The sequence below is a fragment of the Delphinus delphis genome, chromosome 17 (assembly GCF_949987515.2).
Source record: "Delphinus delphis chromosome 17, mDelDel1.2, whole genome shotgun sequence".
NCBI lineage: Eukaryota > Metazoa > Chordata > Mammalia > Artiodactyla > Delphinidae > Delphinus > Delphinus delphis.
In genome coordinates this window covers 61,222,314-61,248,391 of record NC_082699.1, presented here as the reverse complement: position 1 = coordinate 61,248,391, position 26,078 = coordinate 61,222,314, and the positions used below count along the sequence as shown (strand labels likewise).

Sequence of the window (26,078 nt, the reverse complement as noted above, 5' to 3'; positions counted from 1 at the left end):
TATTCTGCTGTATGGCAGCCCAAGTAATCCATGATGGAAGATGTTCACACCTTAATAGATGTTCAAACTCAGGTTGAGAGCACAAAGGAAGGGTTCAGGAAAAGCTTTATAAAGAAGCCTAGTCTTCATGGTCTTGAAGAATAAGTGGCATTTTGACACACAGTGATGGACGAAGAGGTGTGTAGGGGTAGGAAACTGTCTGAGCAAAGGCAGAGGGCAGAAGAAGGCACCTTGGCGTGTTTGGGAAACAGCAAAAGGAGACAGTACCCTTAATCCATGCATTCCAGTGGGGACAGTACCACCTCATGGATGCAAAAGTCAGTGCAGTGGGGGGGTGAAAAAATCTTACTCTTTTTTAATATATAAAGTATAAATACACACAAACTACATAATATATAGTCCATGGATGGTGTTAAAATTTCACGGAGGGGTGGGCAAGAAGGAAAAATATGTCTGAACAGCTCATTAAGGGGGCAATATGTCTCAAAAGGCTTGCTGGCAAGGCATTGGTTTTTTAAAATGTTGAGAGGCACCATTTTGATGAGTTAAGTTTACTTTACAAATTCCACCAAGACTTGTGGCCACGTGAACCCATCGCTGAGGCTCCTCTTGGCGGCTTGGGAAAAACCCAAACCAGTGCGGGGCTCTGCAGCCAAAACTTCATCAGCTTCATGGTAAAACCACCACAGGTACATCCTACAGCAGGACCATGAACTGTGAGGGGTCCGTGTAGCTCTTCTTCAGCTACGAGGTCTTCAACTTCAAGTGAATATACACTACACGGTGGATATAAGCCCCTGGATCAAAAGGAACCATAATAACTTCTTTTCAGTGGTACTGCCTTCTATTTCTGCCCTCAAATGCAGGTCGAAGGAAGTTTCTCAAAGGAATGAGCTGGAGGGTGTTCCAAGCCACAGAATGAGAGGAGAGGGGCCACAGCCTCAGCTCAGCCTGCCATCCATCAACCTGCCCAGGAGAACACACTGCTGGCCACTGCTGGCTTAATTACGCAGCTGCTAAAGCACATATGGAAGGCTGGAGGGGACATTAAGGCTGCGGAATTCTATTACCCATAGCACTGAGTTTCCCCACTCTGCACCTTTGCACAAGTATCTCTCGCATCTTCCTCAAATGCTTTATCCCCGTTTCCATAAACATGTTACTATTCTTCAAGATCTCGGTCAGTACTTTTTCTCTTTTTTTTTTTTTTTTTTTTTTTTTGCTTTACACGGGTCTCTCACTGTTGTGGCCTCTCCCGTTGCGGAGCACAGGCTCCGGACGCGCAGGCTCAGCGGCCATGGCTCACGGGCCCAGCCGCTCCGCGGCATGTGGGATTTTCCCGGACCGGGGCGCGAACCCGTGTCCCCTGCATCGGCAGGCGGACTCTCAACCACTGCGCCACCAGGGAAGCCCGGTCGGTTCTTTTTCATACCAATCTGGCTTTACTCTCTGACATGGCTCCTATAGTAGTCCTGTGGTCATTCAGCGTTATACAGCTGACCCTTGAACAACACGGGTTTGAAATGTGCGGGTTCACTTATGTGCAAAGTTTTAAGATAAATATATTGGGGAAGTTTTGGGAGATTTTCAACAATTTGAAAAAACTCACAGATAAACCACGTAGCCTAGAAGTACTGAAAAAAATTAAGAAAAATTTAGGCATGTCATGAATGTATAAAATACATGTAGATACTAGTCTATTTTGTCATTTACACCATAAAATATACACAAACTGATTATAAAACGTTAAAATTCATCAAAACTTACAGACGTGACTACAGACCATACATGGTGTCATTCCCAGTTGCGAGAAATGTAAGCAAATGTAAGGATGTAGTATTAGATCATAACTGCACAAAATTAACTGGAGTAAATACTGTCCTTAGGTCATACTTTCGTAGCCACCTCCCACTACTACTGTGGTGAGCTCCAGCGCAGCAAGTATCTGCTTAAAATGCCCCTGTGATGCAAATCATCCGCACTTGAGCCCATTCTCCTATGCTCAAATCAATTGTGTATCCAGGTTAAAGGAGATCGCTTTGTAACTTCAAACCAACAGAACGATGTCTGTATGAACTGCTGACTATCAGAAGCAATAAGGGAGGGTGGGAGGGAGGCTCAAGAGGGAGGGGATATGGGGACATATGTATGCATATGGCTGATTCACTTTGGTGTACAACAGAAACTAACACAGTATTGTGAAGCAATTACACTCCAGTAAAGATCTATTAAAAAAAAGAAACTGCTACCGTTGTGGTGCTTTTGGAGAAGACGATGGGATAGGGTGCTTAGGTAATAAAGGGGAGGCTACCTGTGTTTTATAACATGGAAGCAGGAACATGCAGGATCAGGATATGACTGAAAACAAAAGGATGTATATACACGCACCTCAAATTCCTATCCTGTTAGTAGATCTCAGACACAGACTTATTATTATTCCACTCAGATTAAAAAGGAATATTATACTGTCCTCAGCTACATTGAGTTTTATGAATAATTGTTTTCTGCAACTGAGTGCCCTTCATGGTCATGACACCCATTTTAATTGCATAAAGGATTATAACCAGTAGATCCCAGGAGAGAGCTCTGGGGAGAGACTAACTGAACTTTATGTTTGAATCTGTCCCTGAATTTCAGTTGAAGTTTGCTCAAGGCCTTTTTTGAAAGACACGTTGCTTACGTAGGGAAGAAACTGCCAAGATAGGAGGGAAGAGAAAACTCGTGTTTTAAAAGAAAGGAAAGGGCTCATTTTTCATGGTACAGAACATTTCAACATATATCGAGGGTAGGTTCAATTGGCTTTAAATTGCTACTGGAGAATAGTAAAATATAGCTTACCCTTCTTGCCAATGGGCCCGGTCTTGCCAATATTGCCTTGGTCTCCTACATCACCCAGTTCTCCTTTAATTCCTGAAAAGCAAAGCATGTCATCTTTATATCCTAAGGTTTTATCTTTCCTTTAATGATGTGCCTAGTATATGATATTCACTTGAAGGAAATACTGAAAAGTGCATTCTTCTATCTGTGGTATATAATAAACACCCTGTGCTATATTAACTATTTTAATAGCATTATAATGTACGTATTAAAATTAAAATGTGGGTGAGTGTGACAGTCCTGGGCCTGACGATATTAAAATGCAATATTTCTAAAGAACTACAGCAGAGGATGTTTAATCTAAAGGTCAGGTAAGGAGCTGAGTGAAAAAATTCTTGCAGTTTTTTCTAATTCTGTTCCTCCTGAGATCCACTTTGGCTTCAGTCTGGGATTCTATTTCCTCGCTACTTTAAAACAAATTGGACTAGCTTAGCCATTTTTTCAAAGGGGAGGGAACATACAATCATAAAACCTAGTGATTAAAGAGACATCAGAGATTGTCCCACCAAGTTTTCATCCAAAAAAATGTAATCAGGGGTTCCTGAGTGCCTACAAAATTGTTACTAATTTGCATTTTTAATCCATGATTATCTAAAAAATATTTACCAGTTGTAAAGCTATCTAGTTGTGAGAATAATTTTGCAGTTGATTGTACATATTTATACAATAAGAAGAGTTTAAATCAGCATTTCTCAAATTGAAGTCTCAAAATCCTATGAGTCTTTTTCTCTCTTTAGCTTACTGAAGATTTTAAAATCAGTGGTCTAGGGCCACCACCTTGCAGCAGGTGGCAAGGAATAGTTCTAGTGCTTGGAAGACACGCGCTGACACGTCACAATCCAGAAGCTGTATTCTGGCGAGACTGAGTCTTGGCTTGTGAGTAAAACCATTCCCTAAGAGCCTGTGTGTTATATTCTCATTTTCTTTTCTCCTGTTCTTCCCGTATATACCCCACCATTTGCCAAGAGATCTTGGAGAAAAGTGAGTAAATCAATGGATCAGACAGCTGTTTCTGCTCTTGCTTTTCTTCCCCCTCACACACTAAGCCAGCCAGCCAGAGGTGCTTAGCACGGCATCTGAGGGGAGACACAGCGGTGAACATGGCTGTGTTTCTAAAGCTCGGGGTTTCTTAGATATTCCCAGAGACTGCAATTCTCCAGGGCTCCCAGGGTGTTCCTCTCCCACCAGCCCTAAGGATGAAGCTTGAGAAATGTGTTCGAGTCTTGTCGACAGGCAATCTCATAGGAACTCTCTGGTGGCAAGTAAATTCATCTAGGAAACACATCTCATGAATCTCTGGAGCGGAGGGTGTTAGTGAAAGCTGCTAACTTCCAAGGCAAGTCCAGTAGAGAGAGAGCAAAGTGTCAAAGTCGTATCATGTTACCTACCTTTCGGCCCCATGCGTCCCACTTTGCCATGCTTTCCCTCCTCTCCTGGATCTCCTTTTTCACCCTCATCTCCTTTAGAAATGGAAAATGAATGAGTGGAGCAGCTCAAATAGTAACATAAGCACAGACGCCCCAGGAAAAGCTGAACATGGTTAGAATCCATCCCTCAGCTCAGTGCTGGCCTTACAACTTCGATTTGATTATGTCTATAGGCCCATGTGAACGGGACACTCAGGGAAAGAGTTAACACTTTTCTTTCACTTCTTCCGTGTTGTTAGAAGAGGTAATCAAGAGGATGTGACCATTGGTTGACCAGCAAGCTAGACCCTGGCAATCAGCGGCTCCTTACCCTCTCCCCTGTCCTTGGAATGTATGTTCCACCCAGTTCCCATAGCCCAAGCCATTTCAAGGATGCAGCCTTGAGACCACCTGGACTGAATACATGCCCGAACCCAGTTAAGGCATCTATATAAACCTTTAAGATTCTGGTGGGTGAGTGCAGAGATCGACTAGTCTTAAGGCCACTCAAGACGAGCCTTGTAACTCCCCTTGCTTATTAAACCTCTCACCTACCAATCTGGAGTGGCCTGTCTCTTTCTTCACCTCCCCTTGCCCTCTGTGTATGGGGTCAGTTTCAGATTTCACCGAGGAAATTCCCAAAATTGCGAACCAACACACATCCAAATCTGTATTTAAAGAATTACACTTATTGGCAAATCCCTGAGAAGTTTGTTTGGCCTGGCAAATCTTTATTCTTGCTGGAGAATCTGGCAAATTCTGGAAGCCTGTGCGTGTATATATATATATATATATATATATATATCCATGTACATGAATATCTATGCACAATATGTATAAATATATAATACAAATATACATTTATATATTATGTAAATATATATACATTGTATACATATATAATAGATAGATATGTAACCATATATATAAATTTATAACCCTCTGACTGCATGCTTGAGAACCCCCAAATCATAGGCATGGACCTGGAAGATAAGAGCAGAAGACTAGCTAGGAATGGGGAACAGCTGCAAGGCAGTTCTGTGTGAGCAGTGGCTATTCTAGTCATAGGTGGGTCTAGCTTTAGCAACGTACCCAGTCAGGAAGAACTGAATTAGTGGTTTGATGAAAGGTGTCCCAAACTGTGAATCAGGAATCCTGGATTTTAATGCCATTTTAGTCACTGATGGGTTAAGCAAATTTTCAAAAGTCAGTGACTGAGCTTACTGGCTTTGGAGTGAGGTAGATCTGGAGCTTCTCAGCTCTACCGTTCAGTGTCTGGAGAAAGTCGGCTATGTCACCTCCCTTTATGAGCCTCATTTTCCTTTCCTCTAAACTGAGCTAATAACACCTACTAAAGAAGGCTCTTGAGAAGTTTAAATAAGATATTATGTGTGAAAGACCTGGAACGTTGCTGTACACCTGAGACTTACACAACATTGTTAATCAACTATATTCCAATATAAAATAAAAATTAACAAAAAAAGACCTGGAATATAACTGGTTAGCCATGGTGGCTATCGTTGTTCTTTCCTTTATACTTCAGTTTCCTCATCCTTAATGTAGAGATAACCCCCACCCTCCCTAACTCTCCCAGTTGTATTACGATCAACAAGATAAACATGTGGGGCTTCCCTGGTGGCGCAGCGGTTGAGAGTCCGCCTGCCGATGCAGGGGACACGGGTTCATGCCCCGGTCCGGGAAGATCCCACATGCCGTGGAGCAGCTGGGCCCGTGAGCCATGGCCGCTGAGCCTGCGCGTCCGGAGCCTGTGCTCCGCAACGGGAGAGGCCACGGCAGTGAGAGGCCCGCGTACCGCAAAAAAAAAAAAAAAAAAAAAAGATAACCATGTGAATGTGCTTTGAAAATAAAGAGCACAACACACAATATTATTAAGACGAGCTACCTGCCTTATCACCACAGCAATCTCAGGACAGGAAGGCATCCTCGTCATCACCAGTGGAAAGTGGTAGATAACAGACTTCGTAAGACAAAAATGAAATTCCTGGGATTAGATTAGATTAGCTTGGGAGAGAGAATGTTGAGATGTTTGTTCATTTATCCAGAAAAAGCATAACAAGTCATTCTCTACTTTTTTTGGAGAATGAATGTTAATTTTTTATTTTTTTTAGAATGTTAATATTTTAAATGAAATAATATTTTAAATGGAGCAGTTAGATTTCCAGGTTGTGAGATTGGTCAGTCATTGGAACCCTTCACACTCGAAGCTCTAGTATCTCCTTCTGGGGAAGGATTTCAAAAAAGATGCACAGATGATTTGTGTGATCAAACCAGTGGGGTGAACTGGATGAACTAGATGGTGTTTCTCTAGCTAAAGTTATTAGTACATGTTTATCAAGCAGTTATCCTGGGTGCCAGCACTGTGCTAATGTGATCATCACAGCAATTCTAGGAGGTGGAAACAATGACTGCTCCATTTTCTGAATGGAAAAACTGAGACCCACCGAGGTTAAGTTGTTACCCTGTTGTCATAGAGCTTGTGAGTGATACAACTAGGATTCAACAATATGTGTGTCTCTGCCTCTCCAGATCCCTACTAGCAGGTAATTGTTCCTTCTAGTCTAGGATTCTGTGACTCTCAGCAGACTGTGGAGTTTACAGAACTTGGCACTGTGCCACATTTTCAGGGAGAAAAGTGGAGATACAGAAAGTGAGTCTTGTTCCTTTTTAAATAAGATGGATAGTGGGGAGGATGAAACCAGCTCAAGGTCTCAGTGACTTAATTCATAGGGACTGTATCCTTGCGGTAAGTTAGTATAAGTCAGACCTGGCTTTGCCACTCATGAGCTGAGGGACCTTGGGAGGTCCTTGACCTTGGGCCTTATTTCACCCGTTTGTACAATGGACAAAATAATACTTTTTTCAGAGAGTTTTTTGTTTTTGTTTTTGTTTTTGTTTTGCGGTACGCGGGCCTCTCACTGCTGTGGCCTCTCCCGTTGCGGAGCACAGGCTCCGGAAGCGCAGGCTCAGCGGCCATGGCTCACGGGCCCAGCTGCTCCGCGGCATGTGGGAACTTCCCGGACCGGGGCACGAACCCGTGTCCCCTGCATCGGCAGGCGGACCCTCAACCACTGCGCCACCAGGGAAGCCCCTTAGCTCCATTTTACAGATGAGAAAATGAGGTCAAAGAGAGGTTCAATAGCTTCCCAAGGTCACACAGCTCGTAAGTAATAAAGCCAGAATTCAAACCAGGGAAAATGCCTTCAAAGCTTTTGTTCTGAACAAGGTGTATGATTGGGAACAAATTTCTGTTTTAACATTTCTGGGTTTGGGGATTGCTGTTCTGCACAACGGGACCAAAGATGCGTGCCCTGCTCACCAAAGGGCAAAATCAAATGCAGGCATGTACGTGGTTTGGTGAATCATAAAACCACACTAATGTGAATTATTGGTGCCATTATTATTTCTTCTCTCCCCCTTCTTAGGAGCTTTCCCATTCATTTTCAAGCAAGTATCTAACTGGAGGTAGCCAGGTGAGTGACTTAGTCATCTGCTGCTCCCTGGTGGTTCCTGATGGAGACCTGGGAGGGTGAAAGCAGGATTATTCTTCTTCTGACCTGTGTGCTTGAATCCCAGCCTGGTGGTGAGAGGGCTGCTGGCAGCGATGAAGTAAACAACGTGTACCCTTGCCTTCAGCTTGGGTCCCAGCTTCATTTGATCTTTGGGACTTGTTTTAATGAGAACAGAAGAGAGGCGTAGAAGCAGGCTTTGGAAAGGATCTGCCACATGGAGCTCAGTTGTCTGTTACCCTCTTGGCGATATTTCATTGGATTAGTAGGGCAATTTAGACTTACTTTCCTTCTTTTAAAAATAGCCACTTCCATTTTAAAATTAAATGAAAAACTATAAACTGTGATGAACTAATTTCAGTTTTACAAAATTATTTGTTTCAGCCCCTGCCAGGCCACCAGCTTGTTGTGATAATCTCTCCAGCAGAATTCCAGCAGAGCACACAGCTGACCAATTTTTCTTAGGTACAATTTTTTTTCCCCAAAAAGCAAAAACTCTTTTAAAAGGAAATTCTAGTTTGAAATGAAATAGCCGAACCTAGGTCATTATCCCTGCTCAAAGGAAGTAATTATGAAAACTTAGTGAATTGGTTTTGGAAATGCTAAAAAAAATTCACTGGAAGCTGGACTTTTCCCACTGCCAGAATAATCTATGGACTGGGGGCAAGTTGTTAACAATCCTTCTCCTGGTCAGCCTTGGAACTGAGTGATACAGGTGTTATGGTGTGCTTTATCAGTGAGGCCAGGTTCCTACCTAAAATATGTCCTCCCCAACCCTACTTACGCCCTTTTCCCACGTATGCTGATTGCATCTTCATTTTTGGAAATTTTCATAGTTGTATCAATTATCGTCTGGACCTCTCATATATATGAGATACACCAGTAAGGTCATAAAGTGGACCACATCCCAGTACTTTTCCTTCCGCAATCACGACCTCATTATTCCCCAGAAACATAAAAAAGAACAAAATAATGCTATTTGCAGCAAGATGGATGGACCTAGAAATTGTTATACTGAGTGAAGTAAGTCAGACAAAGACAAATATCTTATGATAGCGCTTATATGTGAAATCTAAAAGAAAATGGTACAAATGAACTTATTTACAAAACAGCAATAGTCACAGATGTAGAAAACAAACTTATGGTTACCGGGGGAGAAGAGGGGGAGGGATAAATTGGGAGATGGGATTGACAGGTACACACTACTGTATATAAAATAGATAACTAATAAGGACCTACTGTAGAGCACAGGGAACTCTACTCAATACTCTGTAATGGCCTATATGGGAAAAGAATCTTAAAAAAGAGAGGATATATATGTGTAACTGATTCACTTTGCTGTACACCTGAAAGTAACACAACATTGTAAATCAACTCTACTCCAATACAAATTTGTTTTAAAAAAGAAAAAGAACACTTTTAAGGCCTTACTGGGACCTGCTATTGTTTGCCTTTCCTCTATTCACCCAGCTTACCAGTCCCTCTGTGCCTCTACCTACCTGCCCATATGCCCTGGATCCCTTCAACTCAGTCACACTCACAAGGCTCACCCTAAGGGAAAAGGAGTACACTGCACTGGAGAAAAGAGCTCTGGAGAAAGTCGTTTCACTTCTCTGAGTCTCAGTTTCATCCGTAAAATGGAGGAAAACTTCCTTACGTCAAGGGATTGTCGGGGACTAAAGGAGACAATGCGTGAGAGGTGTGCAGCACAGTGTCCGGTGTTTAACTCATCTATTCTTGTTTTAATGAGAACAGAATGGAGGTACAAAAATGATGATGATGATGACGATGAAAGGTCATCTCTTTTGAACCTATCTCAATCCTTATTTTAAAATCATTACTTACTTTTTTATTTGACTAGGCATTTTTTTTACTCATCACTATGAAGATTTTCACGCAAAGATAGCTAAGTAAATATACACCCATTAAAGATACTGAGGTATCTGTAACAATTAACAAGTTGTCATTGCTTCATCTCTTTATTTTTACCGATTTTTTAAAAGTAAATTATAACCAATATTTCTCAAAGACTTCAGCAAGTGTCTCTAAAAGGTAAGAACATTCTCCTATGTAAACGAAATATCATTACATCGATCTTACTTTTTAGTGGGCTGCGGGGATTTGTGTTTTGTGTTTTCATTTATCTGGAGCCCATACTGCTGTGCTGCATATAATCTAATGAAAAACAGGCGAGCACTTAGAAAGAGGAGAAGACATTCAGAGGAGTAAACCGAAGTTCTCTGAAGACAAATCATGACAAATAATTTCATTTTCTCTTCTGAAAGGACTACTAAGAAACTGCCATGACCAGAGTGATTGGAAGAAGACAAATTTCCACTGGTCTTTCACAGAAGACAGCAGTTCCTGGGAAGCTGGGGTGATATATTGATGAAGCCCACAGGTTCCACTCTTACATATCCTGAGTTCAAGTCCTAATTATATCACTTTCCAGCTTTGTGAACTTAGGGGTAATATTTAACCTTCCAAAGTTTCTGTTTTATCTGTAATTGGAAATGACTAGAGTACCTACATGTTTAGTCTCCCATATTGAGGGTTGTTTCCTTACTCTGAGACACATGGTACTTTGATTCATTTTAATAGCTTTGGGATGGTAATTGCGGGAAGAGGAAAACATCACTAATAAGGTTTCTCACTTCCTTTATTCCCTGTCTAGTCTTACTTGTACAGCTCCTGTTCATTGCCTGAAAGTGGGATTCTTTAACTGTCTAAATAGTCCTATACCCTAGAACTGGCACCCATCACTTGGTTATTGGGAGCCAATAGGAAAATATTATATTTAGATATGTATTTTAAATTTTTTTAAGGAGAAGATTATCTTTAATTTAAAACCAGGTATGGCTTACTGATCCCCCAAAGATAGCACTGGGTACACAGTGTCGAGAGACTACAGATCCACAGTGACATTTTATCACAGCATCTTTCTTTCTTTGAGACTCTGAGGGGCAATTTTCTTCATATTTCTTTTAATGAAAACATAAAAGTTGAGCAAGCAAGCATGATTTCTAAGTGAAAAATCGCTTGTAAACATTGTGTTTGGCATCTTCATGGCCGTGAGGTAGCTTATCTGTTGATAGGGGAGACCCTGACCTTGGTCAACCTTGCTTAAGAACAATAAACAACAGTAAGGCTTCCCTGGTGGGGCAGTGGTTGAGAGTCTGCCTGTCGATGCAGGGGACACGGGTTCGTGCCCCGGTCCGGGAAGATCCCACATGCCGCGGAGCGGCTGGGCCCATGAGCCATGGCCGCTGAGCCTGCGCGCCCAGAGCCTGTGCTCCGCAATGGGAGAGGCCACAACAATGAGAGGCCCACGTACCGCAAAAATAAATAAATAAATAAACAACAGTATGTTTCTCCATGATTAGTAAAAATACGGTGGTAGCACATAGGTCCTCTAAGAGATTTTTCTGAGATTCTTCCCTAACATTACCTCACCTGGTTATGATGAATGTGCGTGAAATAAGACCATTCTAAACAGTTAACGCTTTTCGTACCTTTTCCACATTTAACGTGTTCGCAAAACACTGTTTATTCCTGTTCACAGTAGGGATATGTTTACCAAAGAACCACGTTCATCTTAGTCCATAGCAAACTTCATGTCTTTAAGGAGGAAAGCTGTCCCAGGGAGAATCTTACATGGAAGGTGACAGCTTTTAACCAAGGTGAAATTTTCAAGGGGCTCAGCCTTCAGAACTATTAAGTCTATTCAAACTGAATGAGTGACAGGACTGTCATTCAAGTTTCCTCCAGAAGCTTGGTGCAATGAACTGGAGTTTTATAGTCTGTTATGGGCTGAATTGTATCTTCTCCCCAAGATCCATATGTTGAAGCCCTACCCCAGCACTTCAGAATGGAACTATATTTGGAGATAAGGCCTTTAAATAGGTGGTTAAGTTAAATTGTGGCTTTTAGGGCAGTTTTAATCCAATCTGACCGGTGTCCTTACGTGAAGAGGAAGTTTGGACACACAAAGGAACATGAGGGATGCGTGCACACATCCCTGAAAAGGCCATGTAAGGACACAGTGAGAAGACAGCCAACTGCAAGCCAAGGAGAGAGGTCTTGGCTAAGAGAGACCAAATCTGCCAACTCTTTGACCTTGGACTTCCAGTCTCCAGAACTGTAAGACAATAAACTTCTGTTGTTTAAGCCCCCCAGTTTGTGATATTTTGTTATGGCAGCCCTAGCAGACGGAATCATAGTCACAGAGATCTAGGTGCAAATCCTAAATCTCCACTTAACAGCTCTTTAATCTTATCCTAAATAATTATCCCCTCTGCTTCAATTTTCTACCCTGGAAAATTAAGATAGTTACAGGTGTCTCATGGAGTTACTGTAATATTAAATAATACTATGGATGGCAAAATTTATAGAAGAGTCCCTTGCACTGAGGGGACTCATTAATCCACAAAATCTGTAACTTTCACCTACCTGGGAGCTTCTACCTGTGCTTCTGGTAACGGCCCCACAACTTGCCATAGGAAACAATACTAGCTTATTCTCGATCCACGTAGTTTGAACCTTCTCCACAGTAACTGGTTCAGCAGTGGACATGTGGCCCAATGAGAGCCAACAAATTTCAATTGGTAGATAAGTCTCCTCAATAACTCAGACAGTTATGAATTTCAAGACAGAGACTTGCTCTTTCTGCAGGGGTTGCAGAGAGGATAGACTATTACTGAAGTATCTGAATCTATTTTAGCACCACAAAATAAGACCCTTCTTTAAAATGAAGTCATTATAGGGGAAAAGAGAACCAAGGTGTTTTTGATTCTGAACACATCACTTGAGCCTGGATATAGCTCTGCCTGAAACCCTCCCTGTTACATGAGTCTATAAATTCCTCTTCTCTCTTTTGTTTGTTTGTATGATTAACCAGTTTAAGTTGGATTTGGTTTTGTTTCTTTCACTTGCAAACACAAGTTTCCTTACTATTATAACTACTAGACACTGATCAGGATCTTCTCATGAGGAGATCAAAACTTCAGGAGAGAATGGGCAAGTAAACATAATTACTGTGATAGATGCTGGAAGAGTAGCAGTTATGGGAACATAAAGGAGAAAACATCTAACTCTGCCTGCTCACACCTAAAACTCTCCTCTATTCTTTCTCCAGAAGAAGTAAACGAGATCCCTTTCATTGGGCTCCACCAGAATAAACTATATCTCAAGGTAAGTGCAGAAGAAAATAACCTAAAATACAAATTTGTCAATATATTAGGGCAGGTTGATACTAAAACGTTCTCGTCAATAAAATTCATGTGGATTTTTATCTTTTGTCCAATTCCATGCACCCTGTAGGTCCAGCTAATGTGTCACCTCCTCTACCCAAGAGTCTTCTCAGCATCTGCCCCCATCTCCCTCTTTAGCAGTCTGGATTAATCTCATTCTCTGAAGGTAATTCCCCTCAGATTTCATAGCATACACCACATTGTGTCATAGATGATGGGACGCGTTGGCGATGATATATTATTTTCTTTGTATCCCTAGTACTTGGCACAGGGTCTCAGATGCAATATGTGCTTTCTCAATAAAGGTTTCAAAGTAAAAGGAATAACATTCTTAAAAACAAGATGGATGAATGTGAGGTTAATGAAAATACAGTCAAATTAGTTACTAATTGATTGAAATGTCAGTCTTAATAATGGCTGATTAATGAATTGACTTCAGCTTGCTGGGGGGAGTCTATGGGAAAGGCTTATAATCTAGTAAGGCAGCCCAGGCAAATACAGACAGTCCCTGATTTATGATGGTCTGACGTACCAATTTTTTGACTTTACAGTGATGCAAAAGTGATATGCATTCAGTAGAAACTGTACTTCAACTTTGGAATTTTGCTCTTTTCCTAGGCTAGCGATCTGCAATATGATACTTTCTCTTGATGCTGGGCGGTGGCAATGAGCTGCAGTTCCCAGTCAGTCATGCAATCACGAGGGTAAACAATCAATATGACAACCATCTGTACCCAGACAACCGTTCTGTTTTTCACTTTCAGTACAGTAGTTAATAAATTACATGAGATATCCAACACTTTATTTTTAAAAAGATAATTTTGCCCAACTGTAGGCTAATGTAAGTGTTCTGAGCACGTCTAAGGCAGGCTAGGCTAAGCTACGGTGTTCCCTAGGTTAGGTGTATTAAATGCACTTTCAACTATGATATTTTCCACTTAGGAAGCGTTTATCAGGGTGCAACTGCATTGTAAGTTGAGTAAGATCTGTACACCAATATCTGTCTCTACTGTTCCCTCCACTGCATATTTTTGTTTCCTCTTCTGATTTACCCATCTTCCAGTATCACTGCCATGCTCCAATCCTCCAGGCTCCAATCCCCCAGGCTCCAATCCCCCAGGCTCCAATGCCCCAGGCTCCAATGCCCCAGGCTCCAATCCCCCAGGCTCAACACCCAAACTGGCTTTGACCCTTTCCTCCTTCCTAACTCCCACCTTGATTCTTATTTTTTCTCACGTCCATCCTTTCTTTTTCCTTCCATCTCTACTGCCATTGTTTTACCTCTTCCTGTCCTTATACACTAACCCGTGTTCCTTGCAGGTGAGCCCTAAATGGTCTTCATGGTGTTTTTATTCACTGGTGGTTCCAAGGGCCTAGAATCGTGTCTGTTGTATACATAGTTGTTGAAATCCTGGTTTCTTTGGATCTGAACTTCACTTTTTCAAACCACCTTGCAAACTAATCTGTATAAAATCACATTTTCATTATAAAACTGCCCCATTCAAAACATTTCAGCAGTTCCTCTGTGTTTCTAGGCCAAGTCCAAACTAATTAGTCTAGTGTTTGGGCTTTCACAGACTGGTATCAATGGAACTTTCTGGCATTATTTTCTGACATTGACCTGCATAACTTTCTATTCCTGCCCGACTTGTCTATTCATTGTTCATTAAAATGTCTTTCAATGTCTGCTCCCATTGAAAGGCACGTGGTTTTCTCTCTGTTTGAAATTCATCTCCTCAGGGGAAAAACTTATAAAATAAAAGACATATATGACCATATGAGAAATTAAAGGTCTTTATATGACGAAAGATGCCACATAAATATATAAAGTTTATCAACAAAAATATGAGAGACAAGGAAAAAGTCAAACACTGACTTAAAAAAAATGAATAATATTTTTAATGTACAAAAAGTTTTTGCAAACTGCTTTGCTAGAAAAGACAACAAATGAAATTAAAAGGTAATCTAAAAATATAAACAGTAAATGATGGATAAGATGCCCAGACTCACTATTAGTCACAAAAAGATATATGTGTAAATGTCAATGTCATATTTTTCCATCATATTTAGTAATAATTATAAAAGATTAATGGCATCTGAAGTTGCCATAGCTACAGAAAGCACTCAGTCATTGCTTTTGGCAACATAAACTGCTACAACATTTCTACAAAATAATCTGTCAATCATGATTAAAATAAAAAACCCACATACTCTACTTTACCTTAGCAAACCTATTTTATGGGATTTAACTGTAAGAACAAATGTATACATGAGAATGTTTGCTCGTAGTGGCAAAAAAAACCCAAAAACATAAACAATCTGAAAGTTTATCACCCTGAGACTGATGAAAATATGAGGAATATTGTGCAACTACTAAAAATAATGAGAAAGATCTCTGAATAAGGAGTGAGCTCCAGGTTCTATTATGTAAAGAATGCCTCTTAGAGAGTCATATGCATATGATCACATTTAGAAAGAACAAATGAACAGAACAAATATAGAGAAAAGTGTTAATAACAAGCTATTAATGATGGTTACAGGAGAGATTTGGATCTGTAAAGGGCAGCGTCACAGTGAAAAGAGAGATCATTAGCTTTTTCTTTATATATCCTTATTTTGTACACATTTATACATGCTATGTGTTACGACAAGCCTGAATTACTTTTATGATTTAAAAAATAAATCATAAATAATATAAAAGAACTGTGGCCCTTTCCTCCTTTTATAAATCGTACCAATGAGTCGTGTCTCAAATTAAATTCTAAATTATCTGAATTTACTGGTAGAATTATTTCCTTGGTAATTCACCATCTGGCTCCTTGTTACTACTTTCTAATTGCTGCCTTGAAGTATTATTTAAAAATGCATTGTTACTTAACTTCAGAATGTAAGTTCCTTGTGATAAGGGCAGACATTCTACACTTTGTTCTCAACAGCTGTTCAAACTTCACAATGTGCTCACTCATTCATTCCTTGGACAAATATTTACTGAATTTCTACCAGCTACCAAGTTCTGTGCTGGACCCTAGGGATACAACATTAGCTTGGACAAGACATGACCTAAGCCGAAAAGTTTGGTGGGAAGGAGGCACCAAGCAAGGTCTTGTAAATGTCATGAATGTTCTGAAAGGGAAGTTACTGCCTGTTTTGTTGGCTTCTAACAAGGTGAGCCTTTGGAAAGATCAATGATGTAGGGGTAAGGAGACTAGGCTTTTACTCATCTCTACTGCTGTCTCCTCAGATGACAAGATTACATATCAAATAAGAAAATAAAATGGAAGTGCTTTTTCAATATTAATATGCTAAACAAATGCAAGGAAATACAAAATGTAAGGAGATATGTATATTGTGACTAATTTATCACAATAATAATAATATCAACGTCAATAATGATAACATCTAATGTTTATCGGGTGCTTAATATGGCCCTAGCTGGGCTGTTAATATGCATGGCATGTTGTCAGCCAATCCCTTTACTGTGCCCCATCCATTCCAGGGACCCATAAACTTCATTCCCCCTTCACCTCACTCCTGTGTAACCTAGCAAAGAAAAGTGAGAATTTCAAGAATCCTGCAATCCTTCCTACTTGAATTACAAAGCACCCACTCTTTGTTTTCAGGCTTATTTTGTTTAAAAAGAATTCCTACTTGGAACCTGCAAGTCTTTTGCAGTCACTGCATGTCCGAGTAACAGGGAGGAAAAAAACAAAAAATAAAACACAACTAACATTATCCTTAATGAAAAATACAACATTAAGTTTTGTGGGGCAGGTTTTCTTCTGCCTGAACATATCATTCATTATTCAAACGCATTCACAGCCAAGTGAGCAGAAACAAATGCAAAGAGGAGGGATCCCATCCATCTAGGACTGAGTGCTGTGTTGCTGCAATGCAATGCAGTAGTTAAGAACAGGGCACCTCGGATCAGGCGCTCACTGGCTGTGAGATTTTGCAACTACTTCAACTCTTTCAGCCTCAGTTTCCTCATTAGTAAATCAGAAGAGTGAAACATCTTCCCCAGGGTGCCGTGGGGAGGAGTAAATGTGATGATACATGTGAAGGGCCGAACGGTGCCTGGAATGCAGTGATCGCTCAGCAAATATGACATTATGACGGTATCACCCAATCGGCCCCCAGAGCTTCTAGCCACTAGAAATTAGAGGGATACATATTTTGTAATAACCTATAAGGGAAAAGAATATGAAAAAAATATAGATGTATATCTTGGATATATATACACACATATATATGCATATATATGTATACCTGAAACTAACACAACATTGTAAATGAACTATACTTCAATTAAAAAATCAATAAAATAAAGAGAAACCCCCCTAAAAAAAAAAAAAGAAAGAAAGAAAAAGAAAAAGAAATTAGAGGGATAAGAAGAGGCCAAGGGGAAGCGATGCAGCTTTTAGCTCACACCTTGGCTGTGCGGGTCTCCCACGCCCTGGCCGATATATATTTTTGCTTCCAGAGATTTGTGCTTCTGGCATTGAAATGTTTACAGTACTCTATAGATGTGACATATAATATTCTGTCTAAATTTTCTTTCAGTACAAAGTGGGGCAGAAACAAATTTAAAGAAAAAGAGTAGTGTTGTTATTAAGCGTAAGTCGTAACTGCTATTATATAAACGAATATCCTGGTCCATGTATATCCCAACTATCTGTGAGAAAGGCAGTCCTCCCTGCTATCACTAAATAAGACAAAATATAAAAACTAAGAGTCGAGGCTACAGGTCATGTGATTAGTTTTTATTAAGGAAAAATGCCTAAAAAGTATTTATGATGTGTCTATTTTCAACTGCCTATTGGACTTTTCCATCTGGACGTTCATAGGTGGCTCAAACACAGTTTGGAACTCATTATAATCTGCCATTTTGCTTCTGAAATCTCTCTAATACACCCTCTCCCTACAGCCTTAATGCATCCCTTGTTTTTAATTCATGTTCCACCAAGAGCTTCTCACATCCTTCAGTCTATCATCACCCCTTCCAAGAGATTTATCTGCCTGAAAAACAAATTTAATTACATCATTCTCCTACTCAAAAACTTCCATTGGCTACTCTGGTTTAAACGATCATTTGGCTGCTCAGACCTGATAAATACAACTTCTACAGAAGAGCTATGAAACCTGGAAAAAAAAAAAAGAGAGAAAGAAGAAAAAAGAAAACCCAAGGTACAATGAAGATTAGGTTAACAAAGCATAAGGAAGCATATGAATATTTACATAGAAGCCACTGGAGCTGGGATAGGGAAAATAATTCTGTCTTCTACCTTATTAAAAGATCCATCCTATTTAGCTAAAAGGAGGTAGAACGAAACTTAGTTCCTCTTCCCCTGGACACCCCTGCTCCAAGACGAGGTCTCTACTGACAAGAAAGTTGAGTCAGTAACTTTGTTACATGAGTGATGTTTTTTGACATGGCAGAGTACTGCGCCCTAACCTCATTCCAAAAGGTAAGACATAGAGGGATATAGGAGGACAGGCAGTGGAATGATGCATTTTGGTAGTTTCAGTTCCCAGTAATAAAACTTTTTAGGAAGGCACAGGAACACCTTGGGAGCTGTGAATGCTGGAGGTTTTAGTTTTGCATACGCTCATTTGTTCAGAGTTAAAATGTTAGTCAATCAGAAAGAGGGAGCAGGAAAAAGTTCCATGTTAGTATTGTTGGGCAACATTAAAATAATACCAATGTGGTATTGCTTTCCTTGATCATCAGGAGATGATAGATATAGATATAGATACAGATATTGTTGATTAAAAAATATGTACAACCTAAAAGTTGAGAGTTAGGTTTTATTTGGCAGACAAACTGAGGACTTCAAGCCCTGGAGGCAGCATCTCAGGTAACCCTGAGAAAACTGTTCCCGGGAGGCGAAGGGGGAGCTAGGATATAGAGGAGTTTTGCAACAAAGGGCAGGTAGTTGGAACAAAAGATTACTATTTATGAAACAAAACTAGATATCTCAAGTTTAGGAATTTAGTGCTTTTCTATGTATGGGAAGATGCAAGAGTCTGGGCTCACAGAAATCATTCCTTTGATATGCACCTCAGCTCTCTGGGGCCAGTATCCTGTGTTTTCACACTTGAGTTTCCTCAGGGCTCACCGATGGGAGTGGCTGCAGTCTGATGGTTGCTGAATGGCAGGTATTCTTTCCTTCCTGTGTTCCCTCAGGGCTCACCAGCTGGCCTTTGGAGGTGGCTGCAATCTGTAATCGCTGATAACTGCGACATCCTTTGTTTACTGATATGATAGGCAATATTTTATTTCTCAATATAGATATAGATACCTACGTATATGTTAATCAAAAATTGCCCATTTTAATAAAAATATAATGTCCCCTTAGGAGTACTCTAATCTAGGAAGGCAGGTCATAGCCCTTGCCTTTGTACACTCTAGGTGAGCCTTATTTCAGTGTATTTGGTCTGTGCCTATGGGCTAGTACTGGCTTTTCCCCAAGATCATTGGTGGCATTGTCCAGCCTTGCTCTGCAAGTGCTAGGGCAACACTGATAAAACAGTTCCAGAGACGCTCCCTTGTGGTATATCGAAGTCTCCCAGTCTCTTTGGGGACTTTCATTTTGGTCTGGAGCACATTGTCACACTTGCTGCCAACTTCCCATTGGACATACGGGCCTCTTCCTTTTGGTTGTCCTGTCATTTGGTCACTCAGCATGTGGTCTGATGAGAGAGAGATGACATTGTCATAGCTACTGGCTCTGAATATCAAAATCTTTTTCTAAATATTTGTTCATCTCAGGCCAGGCAGAACAACACCATGTAAAGTATTTTTGACTGCAACCAGTATTGTAATGTCTTACACATACACCCATCCCTGGGTGATATGTTACATAAATGACCTTCAGAGGGGTCACAAACAAGAGTACTGTGCTTTAGTTTCCTTCTCTTTAAATAGGGATAATGATTCCTATAATACGTCAGTGGAGCTAAAGTGAAATAATGGATAAACCCTTTGTAAATTTTAAAGACTCGTATTTATACGATCGATTTCACAGATACAAGTATTGTCAAGAGACCTGAAAGGATGCTTCCAGAGTTTTCAAAGCAAGAACAGTCACGATAAACAATTTGAAAACAATTAAATTATTCAGATGCTACTTGACTTGAGTCTCTGAGTGTCAGATTGTAACTGCATATATTTATAATTCTTTTATCAAAGAGCAGAGGAAGCTGTAAAATATAACTGAAAGAATTTTGGAAAATTATAGAATATTGCAGATCATATAGCAGATCCTATAGCAGATCCTATAGCAGATGCTATAGCAGTGTGAAAACCCGACAGACTGGTTATCAGTTGGAATACCCTGAAAAGATGTGGAGAGGACAAATAAAACCGTTTCTAACAGAATTAGAAAGTTTCCAGAAGTAGTATTTCATAAACACGAATAAAAAGAGACACCTAGGTTGTATATGGCCTACACATATGGCTAATGACCTAAGACCAACAGAACTGCCTACCTAGGGTACAGACAGTGGCTAAAGGAAAATATTCCTTAAAGGAAAAAAAGAAGAAGAAGGAAACATGGAAAAATAATTCTCATTCTCCCTTGGGTTTTGCTAATCTGTGGTTTTCTAATATTTAAAGAGTCCTTAACGATGTGTCAGAGATGGTGCTAAATGCTTTATACAGCTTAGCTGAGTTTTCCTCATCACAATCCTATGAAGTAGTCACACCATTACTAACCCATGTTACAGATAAAAGGACTGAGGCTTGGTTTTTTCTGTCTTAATTCATTTAATCCTACTGGGTGTATTTACACTATTATTATTCTATTTAATTGATAAAAAGCCCCAGGCTCAACTGGAGAACTCCAGAAAGAAAGCACCATTAGTGAAGAGAAAGGGTGGTCTCAAGTTTGTGAGCGTCTGATGAGTAAAAGTTGACCTTGCAGTGAGACTAAAATAGGTAGGAAATGGCAGCAAGGAGCAGAAGGTGGTGCATTTCCCTGGTAGATTTCTGTTTGTAGAACCAAGGTTACAACCTATGAGCCTTTGTTTAGGGATGTGGGAGAGAAGACTTATGGTGACTAGTAACAGCAATGGAAGCTAATGAAAAAAATGATAGCTGAGCTCTACGCTACACGTGTCTTAATTTTCAAATTAAGCTTTTGAGATTGGCCATAAAATTGTCTCCATTTAAAAAATGAGGACGCTGAGACTTAAGATCACATCGGTAGGTAAGTGGCAGAGCTCAAATTCAAAACCATATATTCTGTCTCCAAAGCCCATGATCTTTACCAACATGCAAGCACCTATTACTACAGTCCCTCGTAACGACTGATATATAGCCAAATTATTATGTAAGTGAGTTGGGGGGAGAAATGGTATGGGTAAAGGATACAACTTTCTTAAATGAAACAAGCTAATTTTTTTTTTTTTTTTTTTTGGTTATTACATCCTCACTCATCTTTGCCCACACTTGGATTGCCTGGACTTCTATTCCTCCCCTCCTGACCTAACCTTGAAATGTTTTCTTGGCATCTTATTCAAAGGGAAAAAGAGGAGAAAAATGGGTTCAGAACATCCATCCATTGGAATATAAAGTTGAAAAAGCCAAGTCTCTTAAAATTTTGGTCTGACCTTATGCATAACATACATATTAAAACTCTTAATGAAAGAATCCGGTGAATTAATACAATTTAAAAAAAAAGGTTTTGGGAAAATACCTACTTGCTTAACCTCTCTGATAAAGTCACCAGAAAGAAATCAGCAACTTAATTTGTACCAAGGTGACCCAGCTAAAACAGTTCTGTACCATGTTTATACATTGACCTCCTTTTCTAATGTTAATTTATAAAACCTAAGGAAGGATCATTTCATGCCTAATGAGGATGATAAAACCCGAGGACAATGGTAGAACACGGAGGGATGGAACAATGACTGGCTTGGGAATCTGGAAGAGGGGTTTTAGCTCTGCCACCAATGAACAGCTGTGAGAACTAGAACACGTGATTTTATCTCTCTGGGCTTCAGTTTTCACAAATGTAAAGATAACTGGTGTTAAACCAAATAAGCTCTGGAGTTACTTTATACATAGTGAGACTTCTCATTGGAGTGTGAAAGTGACCCAGATATTGCTGGGCATACTAGCCATCTGTTTGGAGGCTTGAGAACACTTCTGGGAAATAACTCAAGTGTGTCAATTGCTGGGATCCAGAGCCATGTTCAGCAAAAATACTGGCCAGATTGAAGTCCATTTCCTAGAGGTAAGGGGTTTTCTGGGAAAGAAACTGTCCCATAAGACAGAGGTTTATGTCCTGGCAAAGCCACATGTACCTCGTAGTGTCTGGCACTCAGATGTGGGCCATAGGGACCAATAGGAGCTTTAAGCAAAAACTAAAGTAGCGGTTTCATCCTGCCCTGTACAATCCTGTGATGCAGTCAACACTGCTTAGGGGTCCCTCCAGCTGATTAGACGGTTTAGCATTCTGAATGGAGCATGAAGTCCAACTAGAATTGAATCAGGTTCCAACCCGCCACCTTCCAGCTGTGTGGCCTTAGGCTAGTGACTTAATAGTTCTGAACCTCGGTTTCCTCATCTGTCAGATGAGAATTAAAATGTCTTCTTTCTCAAAGTCTATTGAGATAGTTCAACTTAAAAATGGCTGGATAGCACTCACGCAGTACCGGGTCAATGGCATCTATTCAATGTGTGTTAATATTACTGCTGCCACCACCATGATTGAGGTTGTCATTAGAGTCATGCTGAAGGGGAGAGAGCCTTTCTTGGCCCCATGAGTTCATCACAGGCCAGTTGCGTGGAGTCAAGATGGTTACTTGTAGGAGTTGCAGTGCCCTCAGAAGCAAAGGAAAGCCTTCCTTACTGAGTGAAGTGGCACTGAGTTAGTGGCCAGGCCAGGTTGAGACAGGGGCACCAGGGAAGTGGTGGTACGGCTGTGCTTACAGAAAACCAGTGGCCGCTGGTGGGAAAGTTCTTTGACCACTGAAGTGGTACAATGACAGTGTCTCCCAAGACCAGTTGTTTTCTTGGAAGCATTGCAACACATTTTGGGGAACTGCAAGACATCCTTGGAAAGTATTTTCAAGGAAACGTCAGGGGATCTTGGAAAATTTGGGTTTGTTTACTTCATCAAAAGTATTTATTGAGCAATCTCTATGTGTCAGGAACTCTTCTAGACAGCAGGAAAACACACTCAGCAAGATGAACAGGGTCCCTGCTTTCATGAAGCTTGTATTCTAGGACTGACTGTAGATATATAAAAACACAAGGGATTTTCATTTAGTAGTAAGTCTGTGAAAATAACAACAAAATGTCTTGGGAACTATGACAGAGAGTGAAGGGGGTCGTCAGGCAGGGCCCCACTGTGCAAATGGCATTTGAGCTAAAACCAGAATGAGAAGAAGGAACTCTCCTTGGGAAGATCTGGGGCAAGTTTGGGTCAGACAGAGGGAACATCAAGTGCAAAAATCCTGGGTCAGGAATGGGAGACAAAGCAAGGATGCCTGAATCAAACTACAAGTGGACAAGTAGTTTGAGGTGGGAGAAGTTGGGAGACGCCAGATGGATCGCAAAGGAGCTTCAAGACCACATACATAGACATACACCCAAATTTCATTGAAAGAAAAACCTCCTAAATCAAAACCCAAAATAAGCAATAGGGTGAATTATCATTAATTTCCAAACAAACGAATGAAGTGATGGAGTTCATTATCAAAGAGGAGGCACGTCATCACTTTCAGCATGTTTTAGGGTCCAGTACAATGTTGGGCTGTGAGCTTGCATAAATTCCATGTTCTGGGGCAGAGTCCTACCCATTTATCAAACAGGGGTCAGTGGGCTGTATTTTCAAACATGATTCTAATAGACTCTAGTAGATGTCATGGAATGACAGTGGACACAGAGCCAGAAGGCCAGGGGTCAAGTTCAAATTGCATGACTGTGCAACATCTATGTGGAAGACCTTGGGACCTCCACTTGGCCTCATAGAGACTGTTTCCTTATCTTTAAGGTTAAAGTAATTGCTACCACGTTGAAAAATTGTGAAACTTAAACAAGATAATGTATTTGAAAGTTCCTTGGAAATTGTGGAGCATCACCCAAAAATTTCTTATTGGTTTTACATTTCTTTTGAACAGTTCTTGTTAAAATTTCTTGTCATTGCAGTTTTCAAGTAAAACCACTAGAGGTCAGAATTTCACACAAATTGTTTAAGGAAACCACCAACGTGGGGGAAAAAACAAGGGAACATTTTCCTACTAAGAAGCATAAAATAATAAGTTTAAGGCATAGAAAGAAAAATAAAAATGGCTTTCAACGAAGAATTTTTTATAACTAGAGCAATACTCATTCTCAAAATGACTACTCAACAGACTTAGACAAATAGGAAGGAGAGGAAAGATAAATAGAATCTGTTAAGTATCTATTCATAATGTCTACACAGCTTAAAGTTCACTTTGATTATCCGATGTTATTCTTAAAAGAGGTCTGTGATGAAGCTCATTTTGCAAATAAAGAAACTGAAGCATAAACAGATGTAATACCATCCTGAAGATCAAGCAGATTCAACCCAATGTCTTTTTTTCCCACTAAGTCAAGCATGGGAAGTAGTGCAGTAAAAAATGGTGTGTCTGACTTAGACAATATATTATATGACAGAGTAGCATTAATGGTTTTCCATTTGCAACTCTATATATTTTTATTAAATTCCAAGTCTCCCAAATGAATTTAGGGAAAACTCCTTTTATTGTTTGTTTCTCAGAGTATCTGGAAGTGTCTGCGCACAGTGCTGATGGCTATGGTATTGAGACGATTAGCCAGGGAGAAAAATACAGACCAGCTTGCTCTTAAAAAAATATATTAAACAAAAGCAATAATCCAGTTCTTTAAAATGTTTGCTTAGCCATCAAGCTTTTTTTTTTTTTTTTGTCATTTGTAGAGATAAATATACAAATCTGCCTTATTCACGGGTGGGGAGGACTGTCACCATGTTCATGACAGGATGAAGTAGAGTAGACGGCAGTTTATATCTTGAGAGAAGACCAAAAAAACATGCCTTGTGTTTTGGTGTATCCACAATGTCTAGCACAGGACATAGCGCAGAGGAAGGGCAGTGATGAATAGGTTTCTGATGTTATGCATGTGGTACACATACTGGCAATTTGCAAATTAAAAATGAGTTAACTGACCCCAAGGGTTTGCACTCTGACACCGGCTTTCAATGTAGGTACAAGTTCTAAGACAAGTTCTTCCTTAGCTTGAAACCTTTAGAATCCCACATGATGCCTGGGACTTAGCTGGTATTCAGTACGTTCCAGAATCTTGGATTCTTTTTAATAAAAAAGCCACTGAGAACCCATTTGATGCCGAGTCCCCAGGTTCTAGGGGAAGAAGAAATCATACCAAGTCCATAACTTAGCTCTGAAACCCGGAGTTCTAGAGGGCTTCTTCCCAAGTCTTTCTTCCCCAGGAGCACTTGCTTCTTCATTCTGTCACATTTCTGCTTGTAATCATCTCATAATTTCTACACAGGCTCAGGCAGAGAGTTAAAGAGGTTTCCATTATTTGAAACCTCAGAGTTTCTAATGCGAAGGGAGAAGTTTTGTGTTACGTTAAAAAATGAGGGTTGGAAGACTCATGGTGGACCCCACGCTGGTATCCAGCAAATATTAACTGCCCTCTGCTCTCCCTCCTAAATTATTTACGTCCCCATTGCTCATGACACTAATATATGTCATTTAATGCACCGCTTGTGCCTAAAATAGTGCTTAGCACTTAATAGGTATTCAATTTATGCTGGCTGAGTTGGAACGAATAGAATTGTTGAATTGGACGATATTTTGGACATTATTTTAACAATTCTTTGTCCATTCTTCTTCCAGTTTGAAAGTTGCAGTTTCTCTGCAAGGAAAACTGCTTAAGAGTTCTATTCTAAAATGGGTTCTCCCATTTGAAGGGACAAAGTTTTAATTTTAATTTTTAGCATTTCCCATGAAACCCCAGGAATAATACAAAGTTTCCTCTATTCTAT

General features: G+C 40.2%; 1 protein-coding gene across 3 annotated transcripts in view; it reads right to left on the bottom strand.

Moving 5' to 3' along the window:
• COLEC10 (collectin subfamily member 10) overlaps nucleotides 1-26,078 on the bottom strand; it is a 170,933-nt gene that overhangs the window by 12,564 nt on the left and 132,291 nt on the right. For all 3 annotated transcript variants that reach the window (XM_059995098.1, XM_059995099.1, XM_059995097.1), the window contains 2 exons: nucleotides 4,266-4,337; nucleotides 2,839-2,910 (listed from right to left, as the gene is read on the bottom strand). In XM_059995098.1, the coding sequence (XP_059851081.1) occupies nucleotides 2,839-2,910; nucleotides 4,266-4,337 (144 nt within the window). The remainder of the gene's footprint in view (nucleotides 1-2,838; nucleotides 2,911-4,265; nucleotides 4,338-26,078) is intronic.